At 50.7% G+C, this 18,415-nt stretch overlaps 1 protein-coding gene across 2 annotated transcripts in view; it reads right to left on the minus strand.

The window, feature by feature from the left end:
- Positions 1 to 18,415, minus strand: part of STK32C (serine/threonine kinase 32C) — a 60,836-nt gene that overhangs the window by 11,160 nt on the left and 31,261 nt on the right. For both annotated transcript variants that reach the window (XR_006177506.1, XM_042863728.1), the window contains exon 2: positions 16,858 to 16,913. Coding sequence is in view for 1 of the 2 variants with exons in the window: in XM_042863728.1 (XP_042719662.1) it covers positions 16,858 to 16,913 (56 nt within the window). In the remaining variant the exon portion in view is untranslated. The remainder of the gene's footprint in view (positions 1 to 16,857; positions 16,914 to 18,415) is intronic.

Genomic DNA, 18,415 nt, shown 5'->3' on the forward strand with positions numbered 1-18,415 from the left:
AGCATCCAACAGATCCCACAGCACCCACTGCCCCTCATAGCATCCAATGGATCCCACAGCACCCACTGCCCCTCATAGCATCCAACGGATCCCACAGCACCCACTGCCCCTCATAGCATCCAATGGATCCCACAGCACCCACTGCCCCTCATAGCATCCAACGGATCCCACAGCACCCACTGCCCCTCATAGCATCCAATGGATCCCACAGCACCCACTGCCCCTCATAGCATCCAACGGATCCCACAGCACCCACTGCCCCTCATAGCATCCAACAGATCCCACAGCACCCACTGCCCCTCATAGCATCCAACAGATCCCACAGCACCCACTGCCCCTCATAGCATCCAATGGATCCCACAGCACCCACTGCCCCTCATAGCATCCAACAGATCCCACAGCACCCACTGCCCCTCATAACATCTAACATCCCACAGCACCCGCAGCATCCCATGGATCCCACATCATCTAATAGGTCCTGCAGCATCCCACAGCATCCCTGGATGGAGGAAAGGTCACAGGGAGACCTGAACTCTTCCATACTTCCAAAATGCTCCCATTAATAACAATTTGCAAGTGTTAATGGTACATAATGTAATATCACTGAGGACACATTACAGCAGAAGATGACAAAATAATAGGAGGTTATCGTTAGCCTGCTACAAACATCCTAATTAGCAACACAATGAAATTACGGGGATTATTTTGCAGTTGCCATTGCAATGACTGCACAAGCAGAGAACCACGGATGTACACAGCTCTGTGCTGAGGGCATGCTCTGGGCTGGCTCCTACCGGGGGGCAGCAGGGGTCTGGCCCTGCCTGGGGACACCAGCAGCTGCAGGGAGACATGGCACAGACAGACACACGGCACAGACAGACACACGGCACAGACAGCACAGACAAGGGCTGAAACTCGCTGCCTGCATCTTGAATGTGAGCAGGGAGCTGCCTGCTGCGATGCACAGCACCAGCACGACCCGACTGCTGCCTCAAGCTGACAGTAATAAGCCAAGGGAAAGTAACTGCACCCTCTAACTTCCTTCAGCAGCAAAGACCCAATGATACCCCCTTAGGACATGGGCGTCACTACACAGCTTATCTAAAAACAAATCCATGAGTAACAGCAATGCAGATACCAAACAATGCTATTTTCTGATTTGTTTCACATTAAGGCTAGAAACACATCAATTTCTAAATCTTTGTCATTAGTTCTGGTTTAGATTTTGACTTTTCCATCCTTCCACATACTGCTTTTCACATTTCTGTCATTTGCTCTCTGTTTCTCTGCAGGAAAAATGGACATCTAGCATAACAAATGAAAACGCAACAGCAGGTTCTCTTGCAAGTGGTGTTCTGAAACAGAAGAGCATCACCTACGTGCAAAGTAACTCCACTTTCAAGTACTATACAAACTTTTCATCTGTTTTCTAGGGAAGAAACAAAACACACGAGGGTCGAAGGAACGTTCCTCCCCTCACCAGGCAGCACTGCTCAGGTGCAGCTCCACAGGAGCACAGCACAGCTCTGTGCTGGTGCAGCTCCACACCTCTGTGCAGCCCTGCAGTGCTGTGCAGCTCTCTGCACCCTGCTGTCCCCCATCACAACACAAGGACCGGTGCTGCTCCTGCCCTCTCCATCCATGTCACTTAGGTCCTCCATGACCAGCAGGAACCCTCCCTAAAATGTCTGTGGCTGCAGGAGCACAGCCCATGCACCAACAGGTGAGTGCCCAGCACACATCTTTACCTCTCTGCTCTGCCCCTGTGGAAGCAGGGAACATCTACAGGGTAACAAGTCTGAGAGGTTTTAAAATAAATCTGGATCCATTTTCCAAGCAGATCTACAATGTAAAGCAACACAAGAAAGAAAAAGAAGAGAGGACCATGTCCTCGTGCTGCACAATGTGGCCCCTCCCTGCACAAAGGAAATTTTCTGTGGCTAAATACAGCCATCAGGAAAAATTGTATGTAATGCTGCCAGATCCGTGCTGCAGAAGGCAGGCATCAGCTGGCAGTATATTGCTCAAGACATGGCACATAAAAGATTTAATCGACTCCCAGATACCCTGAGCATTCAGCAGCTGCCAAATGGTTTGTATACAGCTGCCTTTGCTTTTATTGCATTAAAGGCACAAAGGAGCTGGAACTTGCATTTGCTATTCAGGACATGAGATGAGCATTTAACATCTCCCATTTCGACCTCACTTAATGGGGCCACATACAATGACAACAGAAATTGTCACTGGAGCTGAAGTTTGTCTTCATCTGAGCCTGGACTGGCTGGGTCTGCACCCAGCAGCCGAGCTACGGCAGGCATTCACAGCAGTGCAAAGGGTCACTGACCCAGATGATGCATAAAAAAAAAACAAAAGAAAGAGAGGAAAACTGACCCTTGGCTTTGAAATCCTCAGCTTAAGGTAGGCATTGCCTTTAAAGCCCGCAGCACATGAAAGCATCTAAACGTGCATGTCTGTAAAGGCATCAGAGCCCTCTGGTCTTCTCAAGATGCCCATCACTGCTGCCCCCCAGGGGGCTGTGCTGCTCCCTGCACCGCTGCCCTGCCTCTGTTACCGCAGCGTGTCCTGCAGCCTTCATTGCCACAGCATTTCTCCCACTGCTGAGCAGACAGCAAAGCCACGTGTTTCAAGTTTCAAAACAAGAGACCCTCAGAAGAGCAGAGTCCCTGCAGCCAGCGCTGCTGCTGCGAGTCCCAAGGACGCTGGGCTGCTGCAACTGCACAGCGTGCCTTCTGCTCCCCGCCTGCCCATGGTGTCAGCTGCATGGAACTACAGCACAGTCACTGGAGCTTCGTGGTGCCCGGGGGACACAAGGTGTTATTTTTTGCGGGAAGACTTCTGTCCTTGCCGCTGTTATTTTGGGATATTTTCCCTGATCCTCTGCATTTTTGCTGCTCTGCACATTTTCAGTTCAACTTGCTACCTTTTATGCAGCCAGGCTTTAGAAAGTCAATAATTTCTTTCCTGCTGATTCCGAGCGAATCCAGTGGGCTGAAATCTTCACTTGGATGAAAAGTCATCTGGTCATTTAATAGTGTGTCCTGACTTACCTCAAGCTAATTATAATGGAATACCACAATTTGTCTGTGGGCTCAAACAAAAGCAAGCACTTTGCATGCCGGGCACTCTCTGTGAAGCAGATAAGTACTTGAGATTGCTTGCTCTTGGCTACACAAAGATTATTTTTTCTTCTGCTGATGCACATGTCAAATTAAGGCACTCGTGAACCCGTCCCCGCAGGACATCACTGCCACATCTGATGCCCACAGCTGGGTCCAAGATATCTTCCTTCTGCTTTGGGCATGGCAGCAGTATGTTATCTTCTAGAGCCTCTCCATGGGCTTCTGTCCTTGAAGGACCAGAAAACGCTCTATAAACTTCTCCCAGAAATGTTGCTGGACTCGGCTGAGGGCCGTCAGGAATTTTCCTGGACTTTGCTTATTTTGTCTTCAGAGTCAACGCTCGGCACCAGCAAATTGCACACTCACATCAAACATCCTAATCCCACATGAAAGTGAACCACAGGAGGACACTGCTCTAGCTTGTAAAACGCGTATTCAGAGTGGTTACACCTGATCCAAATACAGTGATTTATACTTCAGTTTTCGCTGACTTCCCCTGGGGATTATGTCTGGGCTCCTACACACACAAAATATCCTATTAGATATTCAGAAGTTAAGAAAATGCTTATATTTCCCACTCTGCAGGGATGAGAAGTGCTGCAATTACACGTGGGCATTCTGGACAGTGGGCGGCGATCCACCCCCAGGGCTCTGCTGACCCCAGCTGCACCTCCAAGCACTCAGCGCCTGCAGCTGCACGCTTCTGCTCTCAGAAATAATGCCAACCTGACAAAGTCATTAGGAAACAACACAAGCAAAAGCACCACTAGAATTTGGTTCTTCAACCAGCCAAGAAAATATCAGCAAGCTGCAGGAGCTCCCCAGAAAGCAACACCCTCAATGCAGACACTCCCTGTCACATCGCTCCAGGGCACAGATGGATGTCCTCACACAATGACTGCAGGCAGTAAATGCCATCAGCACAGATCTTCCAGTTCATGGGCCTTCCAACCTATCGCATTCCAACACAGGAATCCACCGTATGGTCATGTCAATGGACAGACCTTCCAGCACTTGGTCATCCTAACATATAGGCCCAAAAGCCCCAGGCCATCGTGCATCTCGTGGCTGTCAGGGACTTGCTCCTCTGCAGATCCTGCCTCCTCCATGCTGCTTTAGCGTGGCTCTACACCAATAACTGAAACCATAATGTTGTCAATTATATTTTAAAAATGAAAGTCAAATTTCAGCTGATATCAGGAAAGTAATTGCAAGGGATGTCATCATTTTGAAAGGAAACCAAAGACGGCTGACGTGGCCACAGCATCACAGTTGCACAGTAGGCAGCAACAGTTACTCTGTTATTTCAAACCAATTTTCATATCCATTTCGTATTATGATGGCACTGATCGTAATTGAAATACAGTCTTTGTCTGGTAATTAACATCTGTGTAAGAACTGTAATTAAAAGATAATGTTAATTTGCGCTACACTCTGAATAAATGTTAAGGATAAAACCTCCAATCAAATGTTATTTTGGCACGGTAAGATAACAAAGCCTAGAGCTGCCTTTGAGGTGTATTTGCAGCGATACAACTAAAGCACCAAGCACACAAACCACGGCAAGCAGCAGGGCAGAGCAGTGCTGGAAGCACGGGGCCGTGGCACTGCTGCCCAGAGCTGCGGTGCCCCATCCTTGGGTTAACCAAGCCCACAGGTGGGCCCTGGGCAGCCCGAGCTGGTGGGGAGCACCCAGCCCACAGCAGGGGGCTGTAATGGCCCCTCCAGCAAAGCTCTGCTGCACTTTCAATGCTAAGCCTGCACCCACTTCCCACAGGCTGCTCCAGCACCGCAGTCCACGTCCGGCTGGGAAGGAGCGCAGGATGCAGCCCTGCCCTCAGCACCAGCCCTGTGCTGGGTACACGTGGGGCTCCAGCCCTGGGCTGTGGATGTTTCGTAGTCCTGAGCAGCCGGCAATGGGGCTGCGGGGCCTCCTGGTGCCCAGAGAGGAGCGAAGGGACAGAATAACAAATGGACAGCAAGAATACCTGATGGATGGCAGGACAGCGGTGTTACCTCAGGTGCAGCTGGCAGGGCAGCATGGGGAGCGGAGAGTCATGCAGGCTGCAGAAGGAACATGATACACACAGCAGAGACACCGGCTGATCCAAGGAGAAAGGACCGGGGGGAGCTGAGCAGCCCCATGGCCACACTGACCCCAGGGAGGTGCTGCTCAGGGTGGGCTCCTCGGGCTGGAGGGGCTGAGACATGGCCAGGTTGGGTGCTGCCATGATACTGTCTGGTCCAGAATGCAAACAGACTGGAGAACAACAAAGAGCCCTCACTGCTTTCATTATGCAGCTAATTTATCTGGAATTTCATTCTGGGAACAGTTTTGACAATAGTGTCTCTGGCAGTGTTTTACCCAACCATTATCTCCAGCACACAAAGCCCCACTGAACAGAATGGGACACCTGCAGCCACAGTGATCACAGAGGCAGTCTGCACAGCAACCTCCTGCACTGCGCAGAGCTGACAACACTCAGCTCCAACTGCAGCACAACCCTCACTGCACAATGACACAACCAAAGCAACACCACCATCCCATGGCTGTGCCCTGGGCTGGCTCAGGAGGAGCCACAGCTCATTGCTGCTGCTGCACTCACAGTGGGACTCGGTGCTTGCAGACAGGGACACATGGCACAAACGGGTCCTCTTGCTGCACTCAGATGCTGCCTGTGAACCCCCATGTTTTCAGGCCAGCCTGCAGCAGGAGAGCTGTGCTCCCCAGCAAGGACTGGGCAGCCCTTGGGCTGGTGACAGCTTCAGCCAGCTGGGGCCACGTTACAGCGATGTCTCAGCAATAGCAGTATGTTAATAACACAGCCTCCTCTGCACAGGCAAAGGTCAAAATCAGAACAGGTTTACTCGGGTATAAGAGAAGTTAAGAGGTATGAACTTGCAGTGAGCGGAAAAAGCCAATGATCCCCAGAGACATGCTGTAAGCACAGGGCCAGCAGCTTGACATGTCTGCTCTCATGTCCTCACCCCAAGAGCTCTATTTTCTATTCCAAACACCACGTTTTACTCCCGAAGATCTTTTTCACAGAGCCTTACAATTTTGCTCTTTCCCTGCTGAAAGTTATGCTTTATCACCAGATGGATGAAGGACCGGTGTGCCACAGCGCCATAAATCATTAAAAGCTCTTTAATTCAATACCGCTGTTTGCTCCAGCCAAGCTGTAGCGGTAGCTGATGAAACTTTTATTCACAGCAAGCCTGCCGATGCTTTCAGGTCATGTCAACACTCCCATGAAAAATCCCTCCCTCAGTTGCTTATGATAGAGATGAAAACCCCGTCTGACCTAAAATAAAGAGCACCGTGCACAACGTGAGCCTCAGTGCTCATGCCCCACACTGCCGACTTCAGTTTGTGCCTGTGTTCGTACCTTGTGCAAGGCTGCAGAACTGATGCACACCACCTCGGAGCAGGGCCAGCCCTCCGTGTGCCAGGGAAAGGAACTCATGAGGCTAGGAAAGCTGGGCAAGTGCTCAAAGCTGCATAATTATTTTCTTTCCAAATGAATCTTATTCCTATATTGCCACCTACATAAATCACATCTGAACTAACACAGCCAGCACATAGAAACACCTCAGGAAAAGCTCTCCTGGCCGGCTCCTGTACTGAGCAAGTAGGGAGTGGATGTTTTCCATCTGCAGCTACCATGGGATTTCTTCCAGGTTCCCTCTAAGGCTTCACAGAGAGGCACTGCAGATGTTATCCACAAGCTATGAATCCTATGATTAAAAGCAATTTTAGATGGCTCAGATTAGGCACTTCCTTTTCACGTTACGCTGAGGAAATAACATCCAGTCAGATATTACACAGATGTCTCTATAATCGAGTTTGGGGTATGAGTGATTATCTACTCACAGCCTCTTAGGGACGTGAACCCAAACATACCAGGAAAAGCTAAGGACACGACAGCACATAAACCAAGGAACCAGAAAAGAAAAAGCTGCACTTGCTTTTTGTTTTGCCTTTTTTACCCACCTCTCCCCTCCTGCACAACGGCTCTGTGGTCTCATTGATACAAATCACTGACAGATATCCCAGAACGCGGTGCCTTTACAGAACACTGAAGCAGTGCTTAGGCAGCCTCTGCTCACAGCCTCCAACACAACCCTTGGTGCAGCACGGTGTGGCCCTGCAGCCACTTCCCTGGGAGTCTCACAGCAGATGGGAGCTGTGCTTCCCACTGCTGTGATGGGGAGGAGGACCCTGGGGAGCCTGCTTTGGAGCCGTCCTTCAGAAACCTGACAGGCTCCAGAGTTTGGTACAGCTTTCACCGCGCTCATCTCCCTGCTGGGATTTGCTGGTTCTGATTTTATTTCAGAAACAACGGTGAAAAGTCACATGAACCTGCAGAAAAACTCCTGAAGACAGTGGGACTCGTCTTCTTTCTGCCTTTTGGCTGTGTCCATCCTGGAGCCATCGTTCACTGCAGGATGGAGCTACCCATGGAGTACAGTGGGGATCAGGGCTCCTGTCTGCGAATCAACTCTGAATAACATGTGAAAAGTACATCCTCTGTGGTCAGTGTGCATTCTGCGTCCAGCTTTGTATTTGGAACCATCTTTCATTACGGCCGTAATTAGATCTGTGATGTTTATATGCCAGTCGAAGAGGTAGACAAGATGATTTTTTTTAGTTACACACTTGATAAAATCTGGGAGCAGACAGAAATCTAATTACTCCCAATGAAGAACGGAGGGCTTTATTTAATCTCTGAACATAAATTGACGCCGAAGCTATTCCTGATCCCAAGGCACAAACACTCCCTTCGCTGTCTCAGAACCCTCCCACTCACCTTGCAGAGACGCAGCAGGCAGCAGCACGGAGCGCTGTGCCATGGGCCGTGTGCCGGCAGCACCGTGCTGTGCCAGGGCTGCACACACAGGACGAGCTTCCCAGCCAAGCAGGCAGAGCTCGTGCCCCAGGTGCAGACCTGTCAGGAGGGAGCTAATGAAACGTGCAGCCAGGCGCTCAGCGTGGCGTTGGCAGGAGCTGACTGCATTGTGCTGATGAGTTTATCACTGAATTCTTACAGAGCCCTGGTAGACATCGCCCCCCACAACGCTCCTCGGTGCTGGAAGGCAGAGCAGCAGGCACGTGGGATCACACGGAGCTGCTCGAGCTGCCATGCTGCAGATGCTGGCACCTGCAAGGCCAGCAAACTGGGAGAGATTTCCAGCGGGAGGGGGTCAAAGCTCACCTCAGTTCATTAAAACCAGCCAACATGCCAGTGCTGGATGAAAACCTCCCAGATTTTGACTCTGGGTGTTGGGTCTGCCAGCTGGTAGCCAGAAATCACAGTGCGTTCAAACAAGTGCTGCCTGACAGCACACAGCTCCACATGCACACTGCGTGCTGCTCTGAGCGGGAATTATTCCATCAAGTGCAGCTCTGGAGCCAGCGAGTTGGCAGGACAGACATTCGGGCAGGTTACAGCCCCATCTGTTCAGAGCTGCTTTACACTGTGGCATTAAAACCCCCACTACCTCTGCCTTGTGAAAAAGGAACAGCCCAAACCCAGAGCTCGCAGGACCCGACCAGGCACAGCATCTATCTACTGCAGCTTCCCATTAGGCACTTAGTGGAGCTTTTTTAACTAGTGGAGATTTGTGCTTCCACTAATTAATTCTGCTGTTATTCACCTTCCCTCAGTGCCCATCGCCACACGCATCCCCTGAGCTGCCTGCTGAGCACCCTGCACAGCCCTGCTGGCAGCAGCACAGAGCCCAGCTGTGTGCCCTGGGCTGCAGCAGCACGCAGCAGCTCTGCCAGCACGAACTCACAGATCAGCAGCGGTGAGCAGCGAGCTCCCAGTGTCCTCTGAACGGCACCCAGCAGGCCTGCAGCTGCTGAGAACGGGCTGGGTGCTTTTTGGTCCTCAGCACGGGCTGTTAATCTGCACAATCTGCTGAAGGTGTTCCATAGAAATTTGGGGTACTTTTAAAAACACTTTTTAGATCAGAAGTAGTACCATAACACAATAATCTTATTGCCTGTCTGCGAGGGAATGGTAACAATTACAGATTCTTGGATCCTGTATGCAAGCAGTAACTGAAGTGGTGAAAGCAGTGCTCACTTTTTGTTCTTGCTTTTTGAGACTTCATGTCTATACCGTGCAGGTGTACACTGAAGAAGGTAGAAATCCTGACCAGACAGGAAAATACATCCTTCACCAGAACTGTGACATGTCAACAACAATAAAACTGTACAGAACATGAGAAAAACACACACTTGTGAAAACCAGAGCACAGTTTAGATCTTGGTCCAGAGAAGGAAATCTCATGTTTGTATGGAAATGGATATCCAATGGACATCTGCCTGTCTCGTATCCATCACTGCCCTCCAGTACAACCCAGTTTCACAGCTCTGGGTAACAGAAAAAAAACATCTTTACTTTCCAGTTTCTGCTCTGTAACAGTGAAGTGGGATCTTTTACAGCATCACTGCTGCTGTGAGCTGGAACTGACAACACAGGGACAAGGACCCACCAGACCTGCAGTGCAAGAACACCGAAGGCACTCAGATGCTGAGGGTCCCCAAACACATTCTCCTTCACTGCATCTCCAGACCCATCTGCATGGCTCTCCTGGAAGCCAGGAAAACCAGTGCCAAATTCTTAAACTACTGGAAAATAGACAAGAGAACTGGAGGAACCAAAGCACACCGTGGGGAAAATGCCTTCTGGGGGTACAGCCTGGGAGAAGCTCCTGCCCTGGGCGCAGCTCCTGCTGCACCTCCTGCCCTGCACTGCAGAGCTCCAACTGCAGCAGCGTTACCTGCAATCTGCCATCACAAGGACAGCTCTTACTTTCTTTCTCATGTTACACTTCGGCACAGGGAGAACCTCAGTCACTGTCACTGGTCTGTGGGCAGACCCCGCAGTCACCACTGTGAAAACAGAACAGAACTGTACCCACTGCAGCTTCTCTATGTCTGCACCGTTACTGTGAGAAACAGATCTGCTCCTCAGCGGTGCACACACTTACATGGGCGTCTGTGAATGTCAGACTGCTCTGAGCTCTGGCCAACCCACCAGGAGGAACACAGCACCAGAAGCAGGGAGCAAGCCTCGCTCCACAGCCACTGCTGCACTACGGCGCTGCCTAGGTAACAAGGAGAGGACACTCCATAGCCCTCAGGGTGAATACAGACAATATTTACTTTAATGAACTACTACAAAAGAAATAAGGGAATATTTGCTGTATCATGCTAACACATTCAACATTTCCTAAGAGCAGCAGTGCTGTTTGTTAAGTATTGCTTTTGACAAGGAGTGGTTTGTAGCTGGATTTCCAGCCACCAGTGTAACAGATAAGCTGCCGCTTCTAGGACTTGCAGATGATCTGGACATCCAATTTAGCTTCAGCTTAATTGCTGCCAAATCCTGCATCTGATGCTGAAACATCCCCTGCTCTCGGTACAATGAATGGGCGTGTGGGGGTGGGCTGCATGACGGCTTGTCAGAACACAGAGGAGATCCAAATGCTCACCATATTTAAGCCAATGAGAGATTTATAATTAACATGAAAAAACAGGGCACTGTTTTTTTTCCACTTTAAAACAAGACCACTTAAAGTTGGCCATGTTAGACAGCAGCCTGCATGCAGCTTAGATTGGAGCTTAGAATCGGACAGGCAGAAGATGTTATTAGAATTTACTACTGAGAGAAGTCCCAGGTAGGAGCCAGAATTTAACCAGGAATAGTTATTACAGCACTGACACACACAGATGGAGCTGGCATGCTGCAGCCACCACGAGGGCTGAGCTGGTGGGAACTGCACACCTCATGAGCTGCCCCAGCTGTGTCACACAGCTGCTCCAAGCATCAGGGACACGGCTGCTGCACACAGCCCTGACTCAGGCTTTTCCATAGAAGAGCTCTGCTATGAGCTGCATTACAGTGCAGGCTCATGCTGCTAGGGACCCGGTCTGCTAGCCTAGCTCGTGGCTTCATGAATTAAACATCTGTGGAGAAGACGAGGACATGTGGCTTTTTCATACTTGCTCCCATTGACTTAGAACTGTTGTCCACTTTCAGACAGATTTCATGGAGGCAGGGCTGTCCTGAAATACTGCAGCTGCTCTCAGCTCTGTGAACAGCAACAAGAGCGCAAAACAGAGCCAGCAGGAGAGGAGGGCTCCATCAGTCATTAACCCATGCTATTGGGCACCAGGGCGTTTTCATGAACTCAACATACCAAGTCAGGGCTTGCTGCTTTGTCTCAATACAGACAGGCTTTGTTCTGGCAGCAAGACGTTCACACCTCCCCAGTGCTACAGCATTTTGATGAGAAATGACAACAGAAGAAGGTGACAAAACTGCAGGAGAGGCATAAGCAGGCATCTTCCCCAACAACTCTGGGACCCACACTTAACATGCCTAACAAGTGCTGGGGAGTGAACCTGATGAAAGCATCTCAGGGCTTACACTGCACCCACCAAGGAGACAGACGAGCTCATGCACAAACTTCAGTCTTGGCTGTGCACACGACCTGTGGTACACTGCCCAGCCACCCGAGCCCAGAAAGCAGCATCAGTGCAGCACACTCTGCCTCTGCCCTTCATTGCTTTGGGGTGGGAAGCAAAGAGGAAGGTGTGGGAGCAGACATGCACTTGCAAATGAGCAGAGCGAGTCACAAGTACTGCCCTAGAAAAGTCATCCTCACCTCATTAAGAAGCTTCAGCAAAATAGGCAGGACACTTCCCTGAGACATGATGTAATGAATCAGCGGACAAATGGGAGTGAGCTCAGGGTCAGACCCTACCTGAGAACAGGCACAGTGTTTGAGTGCCATGATTTACAACCAGTATCACACTTCCCCCAAGCAAGCAGCAAACAGAACTCATGTGGAGAATCAGCTCCCGGCACCTGCAGCTGGCACAGCTCGGCTGGGCACAGGCCAGGGGCACACAGCTGGGCGCAGCACAGTGCTGGGGTGGCTCTGCCAGTCCCCAGCCCCACTGCTGGTGGCAGGGTCGGTCCCACCTCCATCCCACCCAGGAATGCCGGGGGCTGGAACAAACCCCAAGTGGCTTCTAAAGCCAGTGTTAACAAGGCACTGGGCAGCACCGGGGACAAAAGGGGGCAGCTCCTACTGAGAATCACCGTCCTGCAAAGGCTGATCTTTCTGACACCCCAGACACGTCCTCAGTGAGGTATGCCAGCATGTCCCAGACTCATTTCAGATGACATTACTGTTCATTTCCTCACGCAGAATCACTTGACAGCGCTTCCTCCTCTGTAATTTTACTCCCACTGCTCTTGACCAGAGATACTGACCCCAAGGCACTGCTGGACCACACAGCCATTTCAGCTTTCAGTTCTTTGCCGTCCTCTCTCCCTTGGCTCCCTTCAGTCCCATAGGAAGGTCACCACAGCTGTGCTCTGCAGCACCTCGTGCACCATTCCAGGTCATGAGGGGGCAGAGGCCGAAGTCCCATCCCTGCCGCAGTCATCACAGCAGCAGGCCTTCATGCTGGAGCTCCTGCAGATCCCTTGCCAGAGACCCCCACACCCCACCTGAGACTCAGTGTAATGCCACCGGATGGGGCCTGGTCTGCTCTGGCAGTGCTGAGAGAGCAGGGTGGGCTGCACACCACCAGCCCTCCATAAGGGCAATGGAGCCACTGCAACACAGCCCTTGTGCCTGGCACAGCACAGCACCACCAGCCTGGTGGCACCGCAGGGCCGGCACACGGCGCTGACACGGGGCCTGCAGGGCGCACAGCCTGGGGTGACCTCAGCCTCGTGCCTGTCTGTCCCATGCAGGCAGAGAAACAAAAGGGCCAAACCTGCAGTGCTTTAAAACCAAAGGATTGTGTTTCTAGTTTTTCTTTTAGAGAAGGAAAATTCAACATTTGTAAAGCTGTGAAAAAAATACAAAGGATAAAGTTTGCGTTGATATCAAAGAGGTATTCGGCTCAGAATAGAGTCTAAGGGAATGTTGTCGACAGTGTACCTATGGGACGGGCACGTGTGACCTTTGGAAGGCAGAGGAAAGCTTCCAAAGAGCAGCTCTGAGCTGCGTGAGCCCCACGAAGAGCAGTGACAGCACTGAGCTGCGCCGACTGCAATGGGGATTGGCAGCACAGCAGGGAAACACTGCTCTGCACGTAACACCAGCACACCCTTGGACTTCCTTCCATCTGCAGGCTGCTCGGCTTCACGGCCCTTCGTTCTGTCCTGAGCAGGTCAGATGCAGTGGGAAAGCAGTGCCAAAGCAGGCAGGGGCACGGCGGGCGGTGGGAGGGCTGAGCCCTGGGGCAGGGGCTCCACCACACCATCAGACCTCGTGCCCCCATCGCTGCTCCTCCCCACGGGATCCCCGGCCAACCCCTGACTTCAAAAGCAAAGACAGATACGCTTGGATGTCCTCACAGCACTGAAGTGAAAATCATGCATTTCCCATAACCTCAGCTCTTTAATCCTTGGCAAAAAAAAGAAAAAGAAAAAGCAGCCGATTCAGAGTATGTATGGAAGCTCAGATAAAAGGAAACCTTCGGGAGAATGATCTGCCGTTCTGCCTCCTGGCTCAAACTGAAAAGACTTAACCCAGGAAAGGTCAGCTTCCCAAAGGGAGATGTCAAGGCACCTACCACGCAACTGATGCCTCCGAGGCTTCCAAACCTCTCGACAAGCCGCCCAGCACTCACACTGAGTTTCCCATTAGCACAGCAGCTCCTAACTCGGACCCAGTGCTGAAATCCCCCCCCAGGCTGCTGCTCCTCCGGTCACTGCCCAGCAAAACTGCAGCAGCCTGCCCCGTGCCAGACGTAGGGCTGTGCCACAGGACAGACACAGCACTCCTATTAAACAACTGCAAATTAAATAATACGATCCCTGATACGCACGGAAAGTATTAGAAATTTGACAATTTGAGCAAGGACTTGAGCACGACCTTTAGTTGATTAATAGTATCTTAATGATGATTAAGATCTTCTGTAGGATACAAAAAGGGGCTGTTTTCTGCCGGCAGCTCAAAAAAAAAGTCTCCGCAAAGGCAATTTCTGAGCTCCCTTTTGCTTCACCTGCTGATTCCAAATAACAGCTCTCATATAGGTAGTTCCACATTTTCCATCATTAAATGTGTTCTAAATGACTTTGTGAATGTAAAAAGCTTTTCACAGTATCAAAGGAAATTTATCATATTGACATAATTATCCAGAAAGATGACAGATGAATCATTTCAGCATTTTGTTGAAATGATATACAGTTCTGATGGCTGAAAGACTGTGATGGTGTAAACTTCATCTTTCTTTAACATAAACAGAAACCAAAGCCGCCGTGATTCTCTCTTCAAAGTCAGGAAGACCCTGCCCTGAGACACAAACACTTCTCCTCCTTTTCTCATTCTCAGCACACGCAGTGCTGCTGCACACCAGAACAACTCCCTTCTCTCCTGAAAACTCACATCTGGAAGGATGAGTCTCCTCATATGACCTCAAAAGAAGCATTCCCTGCTATCTTTTAGTCAGGTTTTGGTTTATCATAGAATCATAGAATCACAAGGTTGGAAGTGAGCTACAAGATCATCGAGTCCAACCGTCTCCTCATCACCATTGCCACCACCAGCACTGAACCACATCGCGCAGCACGTTGTCCAGACGCCTCTTGAACACTGCCAGGGACGGCGACTCCACCACCTCCCTGGGCAGCCATTGCAGTGCCTGACCACTGAGAGAAAAAGTTCTTCCTTATGTCTAATCTAAACCTCTTCTGGTACAGCTTGCAGCCATTACCCCGTGCTGCTCGTTGCCTGGGAGAAGAGGCCAAACCCTTCCTCACCACAGCCTCCCTTCAGGAGGTTGCAGAGTGCAGTGAGGTCTCTCCTGAGCCTCCTCTTCTCCACACTGAACTATCCCAGTTTAGGTTTTTTGTCCTAGGCAACGAGCAGAAGTCATAACACTGACATTTCCTGTTGCTGTCAGAAGCACCTGCTGTCTGCCTTACCCCTACAGCACCACTCAAATGAAGGACCTCATTCTCCACAGTCCCCCTAACCTCAGAAATCTACATAACTCTCCTTTTAGCTTTTGCCTCCTTGATCAAGAGTTATGAGTGCAAATGTGGGCGACTGTTTAAAACCCACCCTCTCCCTGACTTGCACTGCACTCGGCATAACATTTTCCTTAGCCCTCCTCCTGTGGGATTCACAAGCAAGGCAGGCAGGGATCGGTGTGGGCAGACCTGCCCCACACACCACAGAACGATGCAACAGATACCTCTATTAACCGGGGCTGCGACGAAACATCTTCATTAGCAAGCAGTGCTACCAACAGTGTTACTGCTCACATGTCTGCTCTCCCAGCTCCATGCAGAGCTGGACGGCACCTCATCATGACTGTGGGTGCACTTTGAACTTCTACTGGTTCTCAAGACTACCAGGACTCCACAGATTTTAAGTATTTTAACAGAAGTTTTGAGCCATTGGTAAAAACGTGGGCTCTGCCAAAACACATCTCATAGACCTCCTGAGCTTCTGCCTGTGTGGGTCCCAAGCAGCCAGGCTCAGGGTAGGACAGGCTGCTCACATGTGCTGCTTGCTGTGCCACTGCCGTGCAGAGCAGTCAGGAGCAGCACAGCCCAGCTCCTGGGCCCCTGCCCTCACTGATCAGAGCCAGACAGGGAGAAGCCAGCCCAGATGACCAGAAGGAAACGAGGGCATAAAGTCTTCTTCTGATGATTCAACTTGTGTTTCAGATTATTTCAGCAGTGCAGGGAGATACGAAGGCTCTTGCACTCCCCTTTAAGCTAGTTTGTGCTATTTTACAAGTTTAATATTCCATGTTTTGCCCATCTTCAAAGGTGCATTTCCTTGACCCAGTGTTAGTCAGTCCTAGCACAAAGCCCACACTACGTAGCCATGGCATGAGGTGATCAGGACAACCAAACTCAGCAACTGCCGTGAATTGCTCCCATGGCTCCTGTCCAGTCTCTCGGGTGCAGGTGTCTCATCTAAAGAGAAGGGCACAGCTACTGCTGGGACACAGTAGAATGCAGGTGACAAAATAACTGTGAAACAGTAACAGCACAATGAAGTCTCATAGGTGCATACTGAGCTTTCATCTTTCTCTTCAAATAAACAGTGTAAAATGCTGTGATAAAAGCAGCAAACACAGAGTCAGTGAAAGAGGGAACGAAAAAGGAATATAAACCAGCAAATCAAACTAATTGACTTCCCAAGCTATCCAGCTCTTTGATCATCCTCTCCCACCTTCTCCCACATACTTGGCAAAAAGAACCTTATTTAAAAAAAAAAAAAAAAAAAATCAACAAAAGCTCTTAGGCAGAATTCATTTCTGAGTGGGAGAGCTGCCCCAGGCTGCACAGAGACCTTCTGACTGCACCGTGCCAGCCCTGCCGCCCCCAGCACAGCTCCCAGCTCCTCCTGCCTGCTCTCACTAACAGCAAACCTCCTCAGGAAACAGAAAACATCACAAATACCTGCCATAAGATGGTCAGAACTGCGCAGTATTGTAAAATACAGCTGTTCACCAAGATGCCAAGAGTTAAAGCACTGCCTCATGGCAACAAAGTACTTTCCTGAAGGCATTTTTCCTGTGTTTTAATTCAGCAGCCACCATCCCACAATAAAAATAATTAATTTCAGCACCAATACCGTTTCAATACGCTGTAAGTACTCAGCAGCAATTACCCGATGAAATGCCGGAGGAATGTCAGAGCTGAGCATCCAAGCCTACCTTGCCAAAGCTTCCCTTCCCAATCGCCCGGAGAATCTGGAAGTGGTCAAAGTTCACTACAAGATAAAGAAAAAAAGAATTTAAATTTGTAAGTGCTTTACTGCAAAGAGCTTGTACTGAAAAATAAAGTGGGGAGCATTGGTTGAGCTGGACTAAAAATCACCACCTTGCCTCACGTGGAAGATGCAGAGCACTGCTTGCTTTTCTTCCAGTGGTCTGTTTTCACCTGCTTGAAGTTGTTAACAAACACCCTGTGCCAGTTTGCTAAGCAAAGCCATGGCAATGTGGAGGGGTCTCACAGAAGCACCACAAACAGGCGTGAGCTCAGAAAGGACAGGGCCAGGACATCAGCACAGCGCCAGCTCTCGCTCCCCTCCTTTCCCCTGCTCCCCACGTCCCTGCTGTGCACATTCAGTGGGTGCTTTATTTGTGCTTTTCAAAGGACAACAATTAGCAGATGGCACTGACTTCCTCACGTGCAAACCCACCTGCACCAGATCTGCTACTTGCTCCATAGCTGCAGTGAGGAGCCACGACAAGAAGGACAAGGCAGACGTAACCCTTCAGTTACTGCCTTTGTCAGCAATTTGCAAACAAAGCTGCTTCCTCTAACCTGTTGCTGTGATCTGATCGAATGCTGGTCTTAACTACATAAAAAATGCCTATTTGTACCAACAGCGAGGCAACTCCCAGTGCAGTATAACCAGAGAGCCTTGCAGACAAATGAAGGAAGAAATACTGTCACAAAAGCCAATACAATGGGCACAGCACCAGTCCTGCGCACAAACTGCCTCCTCATTCCCCGACGCCGGTGCCCCCTGTGACCCTGCCCTGCCAGCCCACCCAGCACCCCATGAGACCCTGCCCTGCTGAAGGAGCCTCCGCTCCTCCGCCTCCCCCTCCAGGAGTGCTGCAGGGTGGGACAGGGAGGCAGCAGCTGCGGGGCTTCCAGCAGGAATGACACACGGATGGGAAGAGCGCGCTGAACAGAGAGCAGGGCAAAAATCACATAGGAAGAGTGGGAGCAAAGAATTCACCATAAATATGCAGAGCCCCACTCCCATACCTCCATAAATGCACATCTGTCATCTCTGAGGATGAATCAAAAGCCTACGCATGCCCGCGGAGTTCCTATTATCCTTTTCTGCTCGGCTTATATCCAAAATATTGTTATTGTCACTTCTGCGGGACATTTTCTGCAGAAGAACTCTGACGATTTTGCCAAACGAAATGGAAAACAGCACATTGGCCGCTGCCTACACAGCCCCCCGCCGGCAGCTCCACCAAGGGCAGCGTGGGAGGCGCCCAGCGGCGGGGCCGCCCCATCCCTCCCGCAGCCCCCCGCACACAGAAGCCATCTCCCCACCTCTGCCACAAGCAGCTGCCCCAGCAGGGCTTGGTGATGTGGGCAGGGGCAGCGGGGGGCAGAACGGGGGCTGCAGCCACACAGCACTGCACTGAGGCTCTCCCACCACCCCAGCAGCAAGCAACACACAGCCAGGCCACAACCCACTAGCGGTACAATGCTGAAATCCAGCCTCCTAGCATGCAGTGCTGA

Source organism: Lagopus leucura, unplaced genomic scaffold, assembly GCF_019238085.1.
Source record: "Lagopus leucura isolate 7727_CA_CO unplaced genomic scaffold, USGS_WTPT01 Super-Scaffold_741, whole genome shotgun sequence".
NCBI classification, from domain to species: domain Eukaryota; kingdom Metazoa; phylum Chordata; class Aves; order Galliformes; family Phasianidae; genus Lagopus; species Lagopus leucura.